This window comes from Notothenia rossii, assembly GCF_949606895.1.
Source record: "Notothenia rossii genome assembly, chromosome: 12".
Taxonomy (NCBI): domain Eukaryota; kingdom Metazoa; phylum Chordata; class Actinopteri; order Perciformes; family Nototheniidae; genus Notothenia; species Notothenia rossii.
The window spans coordinates 4,282,283-4,298,570 of record NC_136911.1 but is presented as its reverse complement, the minus strand read 5'-3'; the positions used below and the strand labels follow the sequence as shown (position 1 = coordinate 4,298,570).

The window sequence follows — 16,288 nt, the reverse complement described above, 5'->3', positions numbered from 1 at the left end:
ACGGACGGATGGACGGATAGGTAGGTAGATGGATGGATGGATGGATGGATAGATAGATAGATAAATAGATAAATAGACAGATAGACAGGTAGGTAGATAGACAGATAGATAGATAGACAGATAGACAGGTAGGTAGATAGATAGATAGACAGATAGATGGATATATAGGTAGATAGGTAGGTAGGTAGGTAGATAGATGAATATATAGACAGACAGACAGATAGATAGGTAGGTAGGTAGGTAGAAAGGTTGGTAGATAGATAGATAGGTAAGTAGATAGATAGGTAGGTAGATAGGTAGGTAGATAGATAGATAGATAGGTAGGTAGATAGATAGATAGGTTGCTAGATAGATAGATAGATAGATAGATAGATAGATAGATGGATATATAGGTAGATAGGTAGGTAGGTAGGTAGATAGATGAATATATAGACAGACAGACAGATAGATAGGTAGGTAGGTAGGTAGAAAGGTTGGTAGATAGATAGATAGGTAGGTAGATAGATAGATAGGTAGGTAGATAGATAGATAGGTTGCTAGATAGATAGATAGATAGATAGATAGATAGATAGATGGATACATATGTAGGTAGGTAGGTAGGTAGTTAGAAAGGTAGAAAGGTTGGTAGATAGATAGATGGATAGATAGGTAGATAGATAGGTAGGTAGGTAGGTAGGTAGATAGATAGATAGATAGATAGATAGATAGATAGATAGATGGATGGATGGATGGATGGATGGATAGGTAGGTAGATACATGGATAGATGGATGGATAGGTAGGAGATGGATAGATGGATAGATAGATAGATGGATGGATAGATGGATGGATAGATAGATCGATGGATAGATGGATGATATGTATACATGTGGAAAATATACATATGGAAATACAAATCTCCAGTAACAAATATAATGCAGGATATTATTGTGCAATAATGGATTATTCAATATTAAATAGAATATGAATGTAACATGTCCAGTGGGATTTGAAGTCCAGTTACTGAGAGAAGCTATGGAAGATGGACTCAGTGATTTTGCATATCTGCATCATCATGACTCACACACACACATGCACACTTACACACACACACTTGCACTCACAGACAGGGGCGTGACATATTCCTTTTCCCAGAGATCAAAGCTGTCTAGCCCTCTCCTGTCATTCCCCCCCCCCCCTCCCCCCCCCTGCGGTTCCATGCCCTCCCCCCCGCCCCGCCCAGCAGCACTACCACCCTCTGTGTGTCTGCTGCTTCCTCTCTCTCTTAACTTCCACTGTGTGTGTGTGTGTTTTGTTCTTACATTTTTGTTATTCAGCAATGAAAACAGTCTTTCACAACCTAGAAACACAAGCTAGACGAAGTTAGAGCGTTATAACATCTCAAAAACCTGATACTCCTACTTCCCCTTTCATTTAAATAAAGTATTACAATAAAGACGGCTTTTTTTAAATAGTTCTGGATACTGAGAAGACAAATATTAAATACTGAAATAGCCACAAGTGATAAATGGCTGCAACAAAATATCTGGTTCCATCATCATTGATCATAACATGTGTGTACGTATGTCCTAGATAACGTCTGATAGTTAAAGGCCCTTCCGGAAACACAGGCGCCATTTCTGTTGTTTGGTGGAGTATTTGTTGCCACATGTTAACAAGGGTCCCTTGATGATAATAGGTGTCTTTTTGTTTTGCCGGTGTTTATTTCTGTGTTTAACTCTGTCTCTGCATCTCCCCGGCTTTCGTCAGACATCTTCAGGGTGCTAATGACACGCTGAAGGCGGAGGTAAAGAGACTGAAAGAAGCGGCGGATAAGAAGCAGAGAGACACGGAGCGCTTCAAGGTGAACAGGCGCAAAGTGGAAAAGCAATGAAGTACAAGCAGGGAGAGACAAATAAAGAGCGTCGATCACAAACAGGTTTCATTTCATAATTGTTTCCAGGCCCAGATCCGAGAGCAGGGCATCCGGCAAGACAACAGAACGTGAGTCATCCGTGTGTGTGTGTGTGTGTGTGTGTGAACATGTTACATTGGTGTGCATCCACCAGCTGATCAGAGCTTAGCATTCATATCCAAGAACAAGCCCACCATGTTTCACACACAATCTAGCCTGAACAAAGCTGATGATGATAATAACAGCAGGAGCGCGAAGTTGTGAATGAAACACCCCGCGGGCCCAGCCACCTGTGTTTCCCTGCATGTGTGTGTGTGTGTGTGTGTGTGTGTGTGTGTGTGTGTGTGTGTGTGTGTGTGTGTGTGTGACTGAATCTGAATAAGTTATTCACGCTGGGCCTTTAACAATGATTACACTCTAATCAAGGGCCCATTCTCTCCTGCTTTGCCACCCCCATGGCTGTCTAATAGCGTTCATCTGAAGAGGAGAGATATATTTGTTATGTTCGTTAAGGTAATTAAAGTGAATGTGGCGCAGATGGGATTGGGTGTCGGATGGAAGTGAGAAAGGAGGGTGGGAGAGGGTGTTTGTTGGGGGGGGGGGGGGGGCACCCGTACTCCCCATACTCCCAGTGTGACCCCCTCAGGTCTCACTCATTAACACCCCCCCCCCCCCCCTTCAAGAACCACCAGGCTCTGTTTCCAAAACGGATCAGATTTGTTTTGACTGGAGTAGCTTTCCAATGCTATTCAAAGCTGTCAGTCATTTTAATGATATCATTAAGGGGCCGCGACAGAAAGATGAATCGCTTTTCTTTGTCTTTCCTTCATAATTGCGAATGAGCGAGGGGGGGGGGGGGGAGACGGAGCGAGAGAGGCAGTTCATATAGACGTATGCATAAGAGGGGTTTTGATTGAGCGAATATAATAACATGGGACGAGATAAAAACAGTGAATGAAAGCCTCTTCCATAGTGTCTCTTCTTTCTCCATTTTCTGTATTATGAGGGTTCCTAATTTATTTCATTTCATTATTACCCGCCCTGCTCACTCTACACCTACCTAACCCAAATGCCATATGTATGAAAATCATACATCCATAAGGCAACAGATGTGTCATGATATTAGCATGGCAGCCATATACATTGGATAAATCTCATTACTGGTGGCAAAGGGGATATCTGCATTGTGTCTGCTCTGTCACTATCGCTGGCAGCAATCCACACGGCGTGAAGGTTTTGTCATTAGATATGCCTTTTATTAAAGAAATGTATTACGATCACACGGCCTACTGTTCCCCCAGCAGCTGGAGTGTCACCGCTTCACTCTGTCGATGGCAGTTTGTGCCGTTAAAGCTAACACAGAGGTGAGGAAGATGAATGGAGAACACAGACATTTACATATAGTTTTTATAGTTGTTAGCAAACCCTGCCTGTTGCTGGAGGACGATGCTATGCCTGCCTTCCCCTCCTGCAACAGCCCTTCAAATGCAGCTATGTGTCATGTTTGTGCCATGGAGCAGTATTTCTCAACATAAATACATGACATCTTTAGTTAATTAAATGATTTGCATTCACACTTTCACATTTAACCTCAAATAATCTGAAATGATAAATAAATACGAGTGTTAATTGAAATGCATTAAGTGGTGGAAGTGGATATTGATGCTGTTTGCTGTGACTCATTCCATGTGGGGGGTGCTCATAAAGCATCAGGCTCCATCAGGCTCACCATTAACAATGTGCTTCCAATTAAGAGCAGCCAGTGATCACAGCAGAGGATTTGTACAACCACGGAGAACTAAAGTGAAGCGGAGTTAAGAAGGAGACTGTGTGATGGGAGGCATGTCTTGCATAACATTTGAGATGAGAGCCGTAAATAAGAACGATGAGTGTGTGTGTGTTTGCAGCCATGTAGTTTATTGCGTAGTTTAGAGAGCATGGCAGCTTGGCTCTGACACTAATGACTGTAATTATACACACGCTGATTGGGTTAGGCCGCTAATTACACACATCCATGTTTGCGTGTAAACACAGGAACACATGTTTACACAGGCGTCACGCCAAGCACCGAGCGCATCGCTGCCTTCTCACATCGGGAGCATAAATCTCACACAGTTGTCTCAGCGGCGGTGGTGTTTCATGATCTGCTGAAGACCACATTACCATCGAGGGGAGAGTTTAAATCATGTGAAGAATCTGTGGCGCTTCTGATTTTTATGCTCGTGCTTAAAGTTTACGCCTCCTGTTTTTACTTTGCTTTTAAGGCGTTTAGGATATAAAAGATCAAAGGGAATTTGAGCATTTCTCCCTATTAATGTTCTTTGTGTCGTCAGCATGGTGTGAAATTAAAAGGATTTGAAAGGGTCAGCTGCAATTATCCTCAGTTCATATGTGTCAATTTCCGAAAATGAGGTTTCTTTAAGAAAATTAAAAAATGCTTACATTGGACAAGCTTGATTAGTCATTCGGTTAATAGGATGGAGTGATTCGGATACTAGGCTGTCAGTTGTATTCATGCAAGTCTTTCATATTTATTCTTATTATCCATTTTCAGTTTGTACATATATGGACAAATTAATGAAAATTAACATGGTATCTATATATTTTCATATTCACGTGTAAAGGCTTGGAACTACACGGCGACACAGATTGTCAGTTCTGGTGTAAATGGTTTGAAGTTCTTCTCCTCTTAGAAATCCATAAAGCCCCTGTCACACTGTCCCGAAATTGACACCCGATGGACACACGATTTAAGGAAATGTTCAAATTCGGCTCTGATCGTAACAACACCGGGCCATTCGTGAGGGCATCTTAAGCCATCGTATGACCGCCGGTGGAGTTTTTCAGGCTCCGGCAGCAACTTCGTGAGCGGTGGCAAAATCTTTGGTATCACAAAGCATTGCCGAAGGAGCTTGTGAAGGTTCATTTTCGTGTTGACTTCGTGTGTCCATTTTGCCCTTCGTAAGGCATTCGTGAGGGCATCTTAAGCCATCGTATGACCGCCGGTGGAATTTATCAGGCTCCGGCAGCAACTTCGGGAGCGGTGGCAAAATCTTTGGTATGCCAAAGATGGCTTAAGATGCCCTCACGAATGTCCCGACGTTGCTACGATCAGAGCCGAATTTGAACATTTCCTTTATCGTGTGTCCATCTGGTTGTTTTATTGCACAACAAAATCATGTCAACATATTATGTAAATAACCCAATTTGTGTTCTGTGAAACTAAAAAGGATATCATATATTATTTTGAAGGCGAGGAAGTTGTTGTTGCTATGGAAACAACATGACGGAGAAAACTTCATATCTTCTACATATAAAGACGGAGAAAGTAAAGAACAAAGTCTGAAAATATCAGTACAGTATCATAATACTTTAACATCATTGTTTGTGTTACTTTCGTTGCAGTTGTATATGTCTTAAATGTAATGTAAATGTTGCCTTTGTGTGTGGTTCGGGGCCATCTTCGTGCGTCCATCGGGTGTCAATTTCGGGACAGTGTGACAGGGGCTTAAGAGATATCTAGAAGTATTACAGTGGAGTGTGTTTTAATTCAGTGGTGCTCCCATTAATGTTGTTATTGTCTCTTGGTTGAGGTTTACTATAGGCGGCTACAAATGCACAGCAGCTGAATTGTCCCGCTAATGAATCTCATAAAGTTTTCAGGCAAAAATGTCAGTTCACATATTAGCATCTCCCTCAAGTGTCTCCTCAGATCTTAAATGTTTAAAGTTATCGCTAATAGGGCTAAAAGCTTGTGTGTGTGTGTGTGTGTGTGTGTGTGTGTGTGTGTGTGTGTGTGTGTGTGTGTGTGTGTGTGTGTGTGTGTGTGTGTGTGTGTGTGTGTGTGTGTGTGTGTGTGTGTGTGTGTGTGTGTGTGTGTGTGTGTGTGTGTGTGTGTGTGTGTGTGTGTGTGTGTGTGTGTGTGTGTGTGTGTGTGTGTGTGTGTGTGTGTGTGTGTGTCTCAGCTCACCCACATCCACTGGAAAAAAAATAATGTCATTTATTAACGTCTCCATGAGCGTGCGCGTCTTCTCAACTGAAGCAAAACGGGACTGTCTTTCCATCCGCTGCTCTGATAGGAAATCCCAGCTTGCTCTTTACAAGAAAATTAACATTGGGGAGGTACGGTGGTACTTTAATGGGCTAAGAAGTCTTCAATAAAGTATTTAGAAGGTTTTCCGAATGCTAACTGGACAGGTTCAGTGGGGCATGAAAGAAAGAGCGTAAAGCGGGGGCAGCAAGCGCTTCAGCCCGCGCAGAGCACCATTATCCACCGTCGTTAATTTAATAGACATTCCTTTGTCGGCCCTGGGTCTGAAGACAGCAGACCCCAACATTTGTTTGTCATTTCCCAAAACGTTTTTAATAAACAGTTAAAATCTTAAATGGCTTCTTGTACTCTTAATGTTCCCTGGCTGCGGTGGTTTTGTTTTTGTTTCTCTTTTTTTTTCTGTATTACATGCGCTTTCATCATTTAATGATTTCTGGAACTCATTTGCTCACCCATCTTTGAGTTTAGTAATAAGTTATAATTAAGATGGTTATAATGAAGATGTGCGCTAACTTCTTTCTGCCCTAGATTCGAAGGACTTTTGATTGGAGCTGTTCTGTCTTGCAAATGCATATTGTGTAAAAACACTAGAGTTTAAAAGTATACGATGGCAGGAAAACTACACAAGCCGGTTTCAGATAGTTACAGAAAGCTACATTTTTATGATTCCTTTCTTTTAAACTACTACAAATACTTAGATTCTCTTAAAAAATGTATTTCTAATTCATGTTTGTGCACATGCTTGTGTTTCAGCTTAGAAAAGCAGGGCTGCGTTGCTCAAAATCTCAGCAAAATGGAGGACATGCAGACCAGACTGCGAAGCAACCTGGAGGCCGTTGGAATGCTAAATCAACAAGTAAGAGTACACACACACACACACACACACACACACACACACACACACACACACACACACACACACACACACACACACACACACACACACACACACACACACACACCAGGTCCTGACAGTGCTTTTCCAGATACAAACACACACCCACACACCGGCCCACCTGCTGTTGAGCTCTCACAGAAGAGAAAGCTTTCATGCGTCCAACTTCAAACGCACACGCGCGCACTTACACACCGGCGCGCACAGACATCCATTTCCTCTTCCTACGATAAAAGTTAAAAGTCAGCAGCGGGTTGGGGGGGGGGGAGGCATGTAGGGGAAGGAGGGACAAATTGTATCGGGAAAAAGCAGTGACGTTTCTTTCCACTGGTAAATGATTTCCCTTTCATGAGACTGAGAGAGGGATGTATATCAATACAGCCGCGCTGATCTCTCCGTGACAGCATAGGGAAATGGCCCGCTGCGATAAAACAATGTGTGGGGAAAAAAACACAGAGGAATATTCTAAGGAAAAGCTGACATTCTTTTTTTTTTATTTTTACTTCACAAGAGTCAACAAATCACTAAAGGAGAGACAAATCAAAAGTACTCCTCAGCCCCCTCAGTTCTCCAAAACTCCAGGGCCTGGGGAACGGCTCACCCGACTTTTGTTAGTTTGCACGATGGCCCGCTGATTGACGGGCTACGACAAGAGCTGGTACTTGTTAAAGTTTGTAATGTTGTTTCAGGGAAAAGAAAAGAGCGTGAGCTGCACTTATGACGCAGAGGAAGAGAGGAGTGTTGTTTAACAGGTCAGGTGTGTAATAGCACCTCTTAATCTCTAGTGTGAATCATTACACACATCGATCCAACATGCTACAAACATACAAGCACACTTGGAAAGGGATGGGGTGGAGACCAGTGGTTCCCAACCTTTTTTCCCAAGAGCTCCCCCACACACATACACAAGGGGGGGGGGGTAACAGCGGTAATTAAAGTTTCAAAGTCTCAAAAATGCTACAACTCCTGTCCCAAACTGGATGAATGTGAAGTATTTTGTTAAAGGAGAATGAAAGCGTAACTAAGGAGCACTATTGGAATGATTTTGATGGTTGTTGGACTCAGGATTCATTCATTTGGATTCCCGCTGTATGAAGAAATTAAAGGACGGTGCAGAAGTGGAAACAATTCAAAAAGGGATTAAACTGTTTAAAACACATGCTCAAAGCAAGCCGGATTTTGCCGATGTGTTTACGTGGATTCAAAAGTCCTAAATAATCTACAAAATGGAGGAGAGCGATCTGATCGGAGCAACTGAGACAAATAATCCAACTGAAACCGGCATGGACGATGAGTATGTTTTAGAAATGCGCTTATCCAGAAAAGCCTGGTTTGGAAACTTTACGGGCAGAAGAAACATTTCTATTAAAGAAAGAATTACAAATGTCTGTCTTTGTATGCCTATAATAGCTACTAACTTGAATTGTTATTCAAATTAATTAATCAATAATTTTTTATATTTTACTGTAATGTAGAGACAAGGCTTTTAGTGACAATCATGTATTGCTTTACAATTATATGTACAAAAAAAAAAAAGTCTAAATATGATATTTGGCCTGGCCGCCCCCCCACCCCCCCCCCTGTGATCCCAGGTTGGGAACCACTGGTATAGACGGTTCATTTACCCAAGGCTATTCCCTTCACTGGACACACACTCACAGATATCAAAGAAGAAGCTGAATGGAATGTCTCAGTTTATCTACGTGCAAAGCGTCTGGTTATAAATCAGGCCTGTGTCTCTGCTTTGGGTCGGTCTCATTTACTCACAGTCACAAGCTGGTTCAGTGCTGTTGCTTCCCCACTCGCCCACAGGCGCACATTAACACACGGCGAACAACGCGCGCACGCATGATTTACATCCGACTGTCGAGCTAATTTCATGCACACTTTTGAAATGTCACACGAAATTAGATCCGAGTTAAGTGATTTTCCATCAACTGGGATGAAGATGAACATCAGAGGGAAAAACTGCGAATCTTTCAAGACTTGATTAGCATTAAGCGGGCTGTTATTGTGCTTTAGCACCAGCTCGTGTCCAGGTTATTTCATGCTTTCATGCAAAGATGAAAAAAGAATATGCATGATCTCCTCTACAAGCAGCTGCAGGGAGAGATGGATCGACAGGTATTGCAGAATATTTCCACGTTTCAAAAACTCCTTCTGTTGTTTTTAATGGGCAGATCATGTGACAAGACTTCCGTGATTTCCTGTTAGTGTTTTTACCATGTTCTGTTGCCTATTAACGTTTTCTTTCTTTTTTAACAGATTGTACGGTGTCCTCGGGTGTCATGAAAGGCGCCTAAAAATAAAATGTATTATTATTAAGACCCCTTTAACCTTTGTTTCGTCTTCAGGTACATTTTCACCCATTTCTCAATGATTGGATTTATGAATGAGGGGTTATTTCATCCAAAATGTTGAGATAAGTGTTTTTTTAAAGCTATTTTTTTTAATGTATGGATGGTTCCATGTTCAAGCTTTGCAAGAAAAATGAATGATGAATACTTACATAGAATTATTGGTGTTTAATTAAATTGTTTCATTATGTACTGCCATCAAATCGAGGCAAACTAACAAGGGGTTTCTCCATAGGATTTTGGAAAATAGCTCGAAATAAGGTCTGTGGAAAACGAACCGGTTAGATAAATGCACATTTTGTTCGTTTTCCACAGACCTTATTTCGAGTTATTTCCCGAAACCCCATTGCTTTTTTGTCGAGGGAACCCATGCGCAGCTTACATCCGGGTTTTAGGACGCGTCACTGCACCTCTCTATAAATGCAAACAGAACACTTGTGATAATGAATTGGAATAAGTTGGCTCAATAGGTTTAACACAGATTTGCATGATGATGTATATGCTTTATGAACAACTGTTAAAAACAAACCACATTTCAAAACTTTTGTGCCAATGAAAAATAAATCACTTTATTTAGTTTTTATAGCTCAGTAATTTTTACATTTTATTTTAAAATATTTGAATGGAAACCCAGCTTTCCAAGTGCAAACACACTCACGCACCAGCAATGAAACACACACACACCCCCCTCTTTCTTCCCCTCTCCCCCCACTAACACACTTCCTTTTCATCCAAACGTTTGCCCACCAGTTCACCCGCAATATGTGAAGGTTGAAGAGACAAGCTGTGATTTTTAATTTCACCCCCCTCCTCTGCAATTAGAAAATCATCCAGAGCGACCAAAGATGGGGGAAATTAAACAGGTCCACTTGAATATACGGTTAATTACAAATGTCAAACTCAGTGTTTTTCATGTGGAAAAAATAAATGAACACGTTGAAGGATGTTTGCCTGTTGAAGATAGTAAATACTCTTTAAGCGTCTTAGGATAGTTTTTGACACATCGACATGTCATTGGCTCTTTGAGGGTTAAGCCTAAGACTTTGCTATTTCCAGTCATGAGATGTAATACATTTGCTGAGACTTAGTGTGTGTGTGTGTGTGTGTGTGTGTGTGTGTGTGTGTGTGTGTGTGTGTGTGTGTGTGTGTGTGTGTGTGTGTGTGTGTGTGTGTGTGTGTGTGTGTGTGTGTGTGTGTGTGTGTGTGTGTGTGTGTGTGTGTGTGTGTGTGTGTGTGTGTGTGTGTGTGTGTGTGTGTGTGTGTGTGTGTGTGTGTGTGTGTACACGTGCACACACATGGTGTCTGGAAAGGGTAATGTTAGCAGAACCATCCGGAAATGTGTCTGTCTCATCTCCGTTTGTGTTTTTCTCACACACACTCATATGCACACACACACACGCACACACATGGCCAGACATGTCGTTGTGACATCATTCTTGAACCGCAAAAGACACACACTAAAAAACAGATGTGAATAAATTTAACTGTCATTACCCGACGAGTCTTTTTATCCCTTTATCCTATAATTTCTTATTTTTCTCTTCCTCATAGCTAAAAATACATTATTGCAAATCTTTTATTTGCTTTTATCTGCCTTATTACATTTTTTAGACACAGGCACATTTGCATATAATTACCACGCATGTAAAAAAATGTCTGCCTTCAAAGACAAGTTTTGACTCGCGCACCTCCCTACCTTTAACCAAATGTCCTTGTCAAAAAAAAAAATGAAACACTCTCAATTTAGCTCGTCTGTAATTGTGTTTCGGGGAGCCCAATCATGTTCTGACGACGTGCGATTTGTTTTGAGTCACGGATGATTTTGTGTCAAATCGACCTCTAATGATCGCTCAAATTGGTTGTTTTCATGTAGAAATGTACACCGTCGCATGACTCCTACTTGCAAACCGTTTCAAACTGTGAACACAATACTCTCCTGAAAAACCTCCGCGCAATTTTCCACCGGCATTTCCGTTTCAACAGGCGTGAAAGCAACTGTGAAAGATGAATTAAGCACATAATGGGATGTCAGCTTCTTCATCAACTTGATAGCTGTTGACTTCTGATGGTTTATATTTATTGGTATCTTCCAAATTAAGTTTTGTGATTTGCTTGATTGAGATGAAGTGGGATGTTTACATGTTGAAACTTCAAAAAGTGTCATCCTTCGTCCCTCTGTTTCTAAAGTCACACATGAATTCTTTCTGTTTGAACATGTCTGCTCCATACGTCTCTCTGAAGGTCTTTTTCTCTCTCTCTCCAGCTAACCTCCCTCAGCAGGGAGAACAAGCGGTTGCGTAGGCAGCTGGAGGAGGAGAAGTCTAAGCGTAGACAAGTGGCCCTACCTCCTTCTCCTCCCCCCTCCCAGCAGTCTTCCTCAGTCCACCCTCCCTCCGCCTCCTCCTCCTCCTCCTCCTTTGGGCCTGGACACAGTGACAGGGGACATTGATGGGATTCTAACCCAGACCAAGGCTAGGGAGAGCAGGTGAGTCCCAGGCTTTGGGGGTTCGGGATCAGGCCCCCTGCCTCTCTGCATGGCGCTTGGTCTGGCAGGACAAGCAGGGATCTGAACAAATGAAGCCCCCTGAAGACTTTGACCTGTGGAGACCTCTTGACCTGCAGCTCCTCACCAGGGAGTGCGCTCGGTTTGAGGTTAATGTCCTGCAGGTCAAAGTCAAGTCCCAGGGTGCCTTTTGCCTGAGGGGCGCTCCAGAACCGGGGAATGATGATGGAATTCCCTCAAATCGTCAAAAATCAAACATTTCTCTACTGCTGTGCCATGAAGAGATCATTTCATAGAACATTCACACCTCTTAACATTTGAAATCTCAAACTGAAGTGATGCCGAACTTAAAATGCTGCAATGATATGAGCAATTGCAGCTAATAACGGTAGCAATTATTTCTTTAAATAATCCTCAATTGCAACAAATCTGTAGCACTAAGCACTAAAATACACTTTCACTGCACTTATTTGTAAATCCAGACAGTCCTGATGAACTCAAATCAATTTATTTCAACTAAAATGAACTAATAAGACTCAGTGTAATTCTTAAGTGTTGATGAATGTGTCTAACACTGGAGGAGAGTTTAGGGCACATCATCAGTATCCACAGACGCAGCTCAGATGTGGATGGCTGTACCCCAGTCTGTGATTACTCTGCAGCTGTGCGCCATGTGTCCCGCATCTACTGCGGTGAATGTGTCTTTATGCGAGTACATTATGTGTCTGCGTGCTTCTGCCTCTCTGAAAGTGCCTGTGGGGGAGTGTGTGCTCGTGAGTGATTGAGTATATTAGTTGTTTATTGTAGTAGATGTTGTTTTTTATATTTTGTTTTATACTTCAAAAACTATTTATTGATTTCTCTCTCGTCGCTGTGTTTGGAGCCCATGTGTTGTAACGACGGGAAAATAAAAACAGATACATTTGGAAGCGGGCGTACATTCTTCCCCAACTTGATTTCATAATACTGGCAATAAATCAACAGCATAGCAATGCTACTTGTTCACATTGCAGAATCCCAGCTGAGACACACAGATTATGACATATTTGCAACCAGCTAAAAAACGAAATTATTTAAATGAGGTTTTGACGAAGATACAACGACATATTCGTCTTGCCTTCTTTCCATGGGCATCTCCAAATGACCCTAGGCTCTTTTTTGCTTCTAGTGGAACATATATACTTGAACAAGAGCACTGTTCCAACGAGCAACAACAGAAAAGAAGCATGCAAATATCTGATATACTGTGATAATGAGAATTCTAGGGAAAGCAGGTCTCAGGCCTCATCTTGCCATCTTCTCTTTCCTTCTCCCCCCACCTGTCTCCCAAACCCCCTTTTTTGTTATCCTTCATTGGTTCAGTACATACATAGCTGTTGTATAGCCGGTCAGGATGTCTTACATTTTAATGATTGCGAGTAGAACTGCATGTCCTTGTTAGCTTCCTCATTTGTCATGTCACACTCAAAGATACCCGTCTTTTATGTGCAAACACACAAGCGTGCACCCACTCACACATTTATATTCTTTCACAAACAGTAACACACACACACACACACACACACACACACACACACACACACACACACACACACACACACACACACACACACACACACACACACACACACACACACACAAACGGCACAGTCATTAAAAATGATACCACAGGCTTTTTGAAAACTCTGAGGACTGAGGGAAAAGTCAGCAGCGCAGCGGTGAAAAGAGTCCCCCTGGAAACAATGAGGAGAATGATCATTTGTTGTTCTTGAAAAACCCGGTGAGGTTTCACAGAGGTTAAGCTTCCCTTTGATGTGTTTTTAACTCGTTTCAGCTCTGTGGAGGGATTAGTCAGCCTCTCACACACACACAAACACACATTCAAACACACATTCACACACACATTCACACACACAAGCACATACAGGCTCTTAATTTCCACACCATGAGCTCTTCTCTCACAAAAGGCAGAAAGCACCGAACAGGCTCCTTCCTAACCTAATTTCATGAAATGAGAGTGGGTGGTACTTCACTGCTGTATGTGTGGTCCCTTAGAAATATGTGGTAAGCCAGAAAAATATTGCAAGTCAGTATTTTTCCTTTTTATCCCAAATTAGCGTCAGGCTGTTTGTGAACAGTTTGGGCCCTCAACCACGAGAGAGAGAGACGCAGAGAGAGAGAGACACAGTTGCTGTTGATCATCACGGCACTCATTACAGTGTTTACGAGGCGTTATCTGATCCCTATTCCAAGATACAAATGGTGTGTGTGTGTGTGTGTGTGTGTGTGTGTGTGTGTGTGTGTGTGTGTGTGTGTGTGTGTGTGTGTGTGTGTGTGTGTGTGTGTGTGTGTGTGTGTGTGTGTGTGTGTGTGTGTGTGTGTGTGTGTGTGTGTGTGTGTGTGTGTGTGTGTGTGTGTGTGTGTGTGTGTGTGTGTGTGTGTGTGTGTGTGTGTGTGTGTGTGATCAGCTTCAGTCTGGGCTTCCCTGTAGGTCTGTGTGGTTGCCCATGCTAATAATCACACAAAAGTTCACAGCCCATGTTGTAAGCAGCTAGTGTTTGCAAATGATTCTTATTGTTTGAGTTTAACAAACGTAGAGTACCAGATGTGTGGGAATAGACCGTAGAGGCCATTTGATGTTGTTATATTGCACTTCTATGAATTAGTAATTTACTTGCACTAAAAGTTTTGTTTTATTGTAACAGCAATTAAATGTTGGTAAGGGAGAAGAGCTTTGGCTCTGTGTGGCCACTGGACCACTTTAATGCCACAATAATAAGTACTTGCAATTTTATATTTGTTATAATATTTATCATGGCTGCATGATTTGGAAAAAATGTGTCGAAGAAAATCGTTTGTCGCCTCGGATTTTCCTGCAGTCCCACAATAACTAATATAGAATACAATTTTCACCGTCATTTATTTTATCGAATATTGCACTTGTCCAATACGATTACATCTCAATTAATTGTGCAGCCCTTATTCTAACTTTTCCACACATACTATTGTTGCCTAGTTTCAAAGTCAAATGCATCAGTCTTTGTGCAACTGAGAATAACTCATAGAAAACAGGGACCTCACCAAAAAGACTTGCCCTTCAGGAATATATATAAATATAAACAGCCATTTTTTAAATTGTCATATCATGACAGCCTACATATACAACATGTGGAACAGCCTATTTATCATGTGAGAAATGCCGGGTCTAGCCCAGTGTTCTGCCACCGTTACGATGACTTTTAGTGGGAGAGGCGGTTCTGTCACAGCACGAGCAGAAAGTGACATCAGAGGCTGAGAGAGAGAGAAAGTGACAGGAGTGCTGGCAACATGTCTCCTCTAAAAGTTAGGTCACTCAAACAAAAGAATAGGAAAAAAGACAGTTATTCACACACTTTTAAAAAGGTGGGTTTATGTTATGTGGGGGCTTTTTATAGACTATACAGCAACACCATGCTGACATTGTGTCAACACACAGCGTTTTTAATCTGTAGGCAGAGATTTAAAGAATCACTTTGATAAATAAATGTCTCTGAAAGCAATGTTTAAACTTGAGTTATACAGATTACTTGCTATAGTGTAGTTCTAATTAATGTTCATGAGTAAACAGAAGCAAAGCTGTACCTTGAAAAGATATTAATTCATAATATGAGTATATTCGATTTTTGCTATTGGATGTTCTTTTGCTCTCACTGGAAAATGTATTTCTTTCTGCTTATTCAAAGTCAAAGTCAGCTTTATTTTCAAGAATTCTACATGTTGTACATCCAGAAATATCGTTTCTCGAGGTCCTACAGTGTGACGTATATACATCAAGCAACAACAAACAAACAAAAAGGGCCTAGATAACCGGGGTATACAGTTTAAAATGTTAATAATATGTTAAAGTGTTCAGCGGAGAGGGCAGAAAAGTGTGTGTGTGTGTGTGTGTGTGTGTGTGTGTGTGTGTGTGTGTGTGTGTGTGTGTGTGTGTGTGTGTGTGTGTGTGTGTGTGTGTGTGTGTGTGTGTGTGTGTGTGTGTGTGTGTGTGTGTGTGTGTGTGTGTGTGTGTGTGTGTGTGTGTGTGTGTGTGTGTGTGTGTGTGTGTGTGTGTGTGTGTGTGTGTGTGTGTGTGTGTGTGTACTCTCATTGTCTGGTTAAAGGGGCTGAAATAGTACATCGTTAATAGACAGGATCCTACATGTAGTGCCCATTGAAATATTGTTTGATTGAATTACGTTTCTTTTCTTATTTAAAGATTACTCTTTATACTAAATGTCAGTTGTGAATGAATTGTGTTTATCTTAATGCTCTATGTAGGGGACGTATGACCAATCCTTGTGTCCGTTTCCATCTCTTAATGGATAAAATGACCATCAGTCCAAGTTCTCTCAAACACTGAAGTGTTTCCTCAGGGAGTAAAGGAAGGGGTAAGAGAAATGGGGGGAAATGGTACGGTTTCAGACAGTATGAAACCTAGAGGGGAAAAAAGAGATTACGAGACCATTTGAGGGAGAGGAGACGAGTTAAGGACTACAGGGGAAGAGGAAAGGAAGTCGTGAAGTAGTGAAAAAGGGGTGCATGAAGAGAGAAGAGGCTGAAAGAACGTGGCCG

The 16,288-nt window shown here is 41.7% G+C and overlaps 1 protein-coding gene across 7 annotated transcripts in view; it reads left to right on the top strand.

Moving 5' to 3' along the window:
- LOC307026563 (uncharacterized protein) overlaps positions 1 to 16,288 on the top strand; it is a 117,352-nt gene that overhangs the window by 82,871 nt on the left and 18,193 nt on the right. For 5 of the 7 annotated variants that reach the window (XM_079662060.1, XM_079662061.1, XM_079662059.1 and 2 more), the window contains 4 exons: positions 1,748 to 1,841; positions 1,941 to 1,981; positions 6,697 to 6,799; positions 11,459 to 12,627. In XM_079662060.1, the coding sequence (XP_079518186.1) occupies positions 1,748 to 1,841; positions 1,941 to 1,981; positions 6,697 to 6,799; positions 11,459 to 11,644 (424 nt within the window). In that variant the 3' untranslated portion in view covers positions 11,645 to 12,627. Of the gene's footprint in view, positions 1 to 1,747; positions 1,842 to 1,940; positions 1,982 to 6,696; positions 6,800 to 11,458; positions 12,628 to 16,288 lie in introns of those variants that run through there. The other 2 variants (XM_079662058.1, XM_079662057.1) reach the window with 1 other exon arrangement.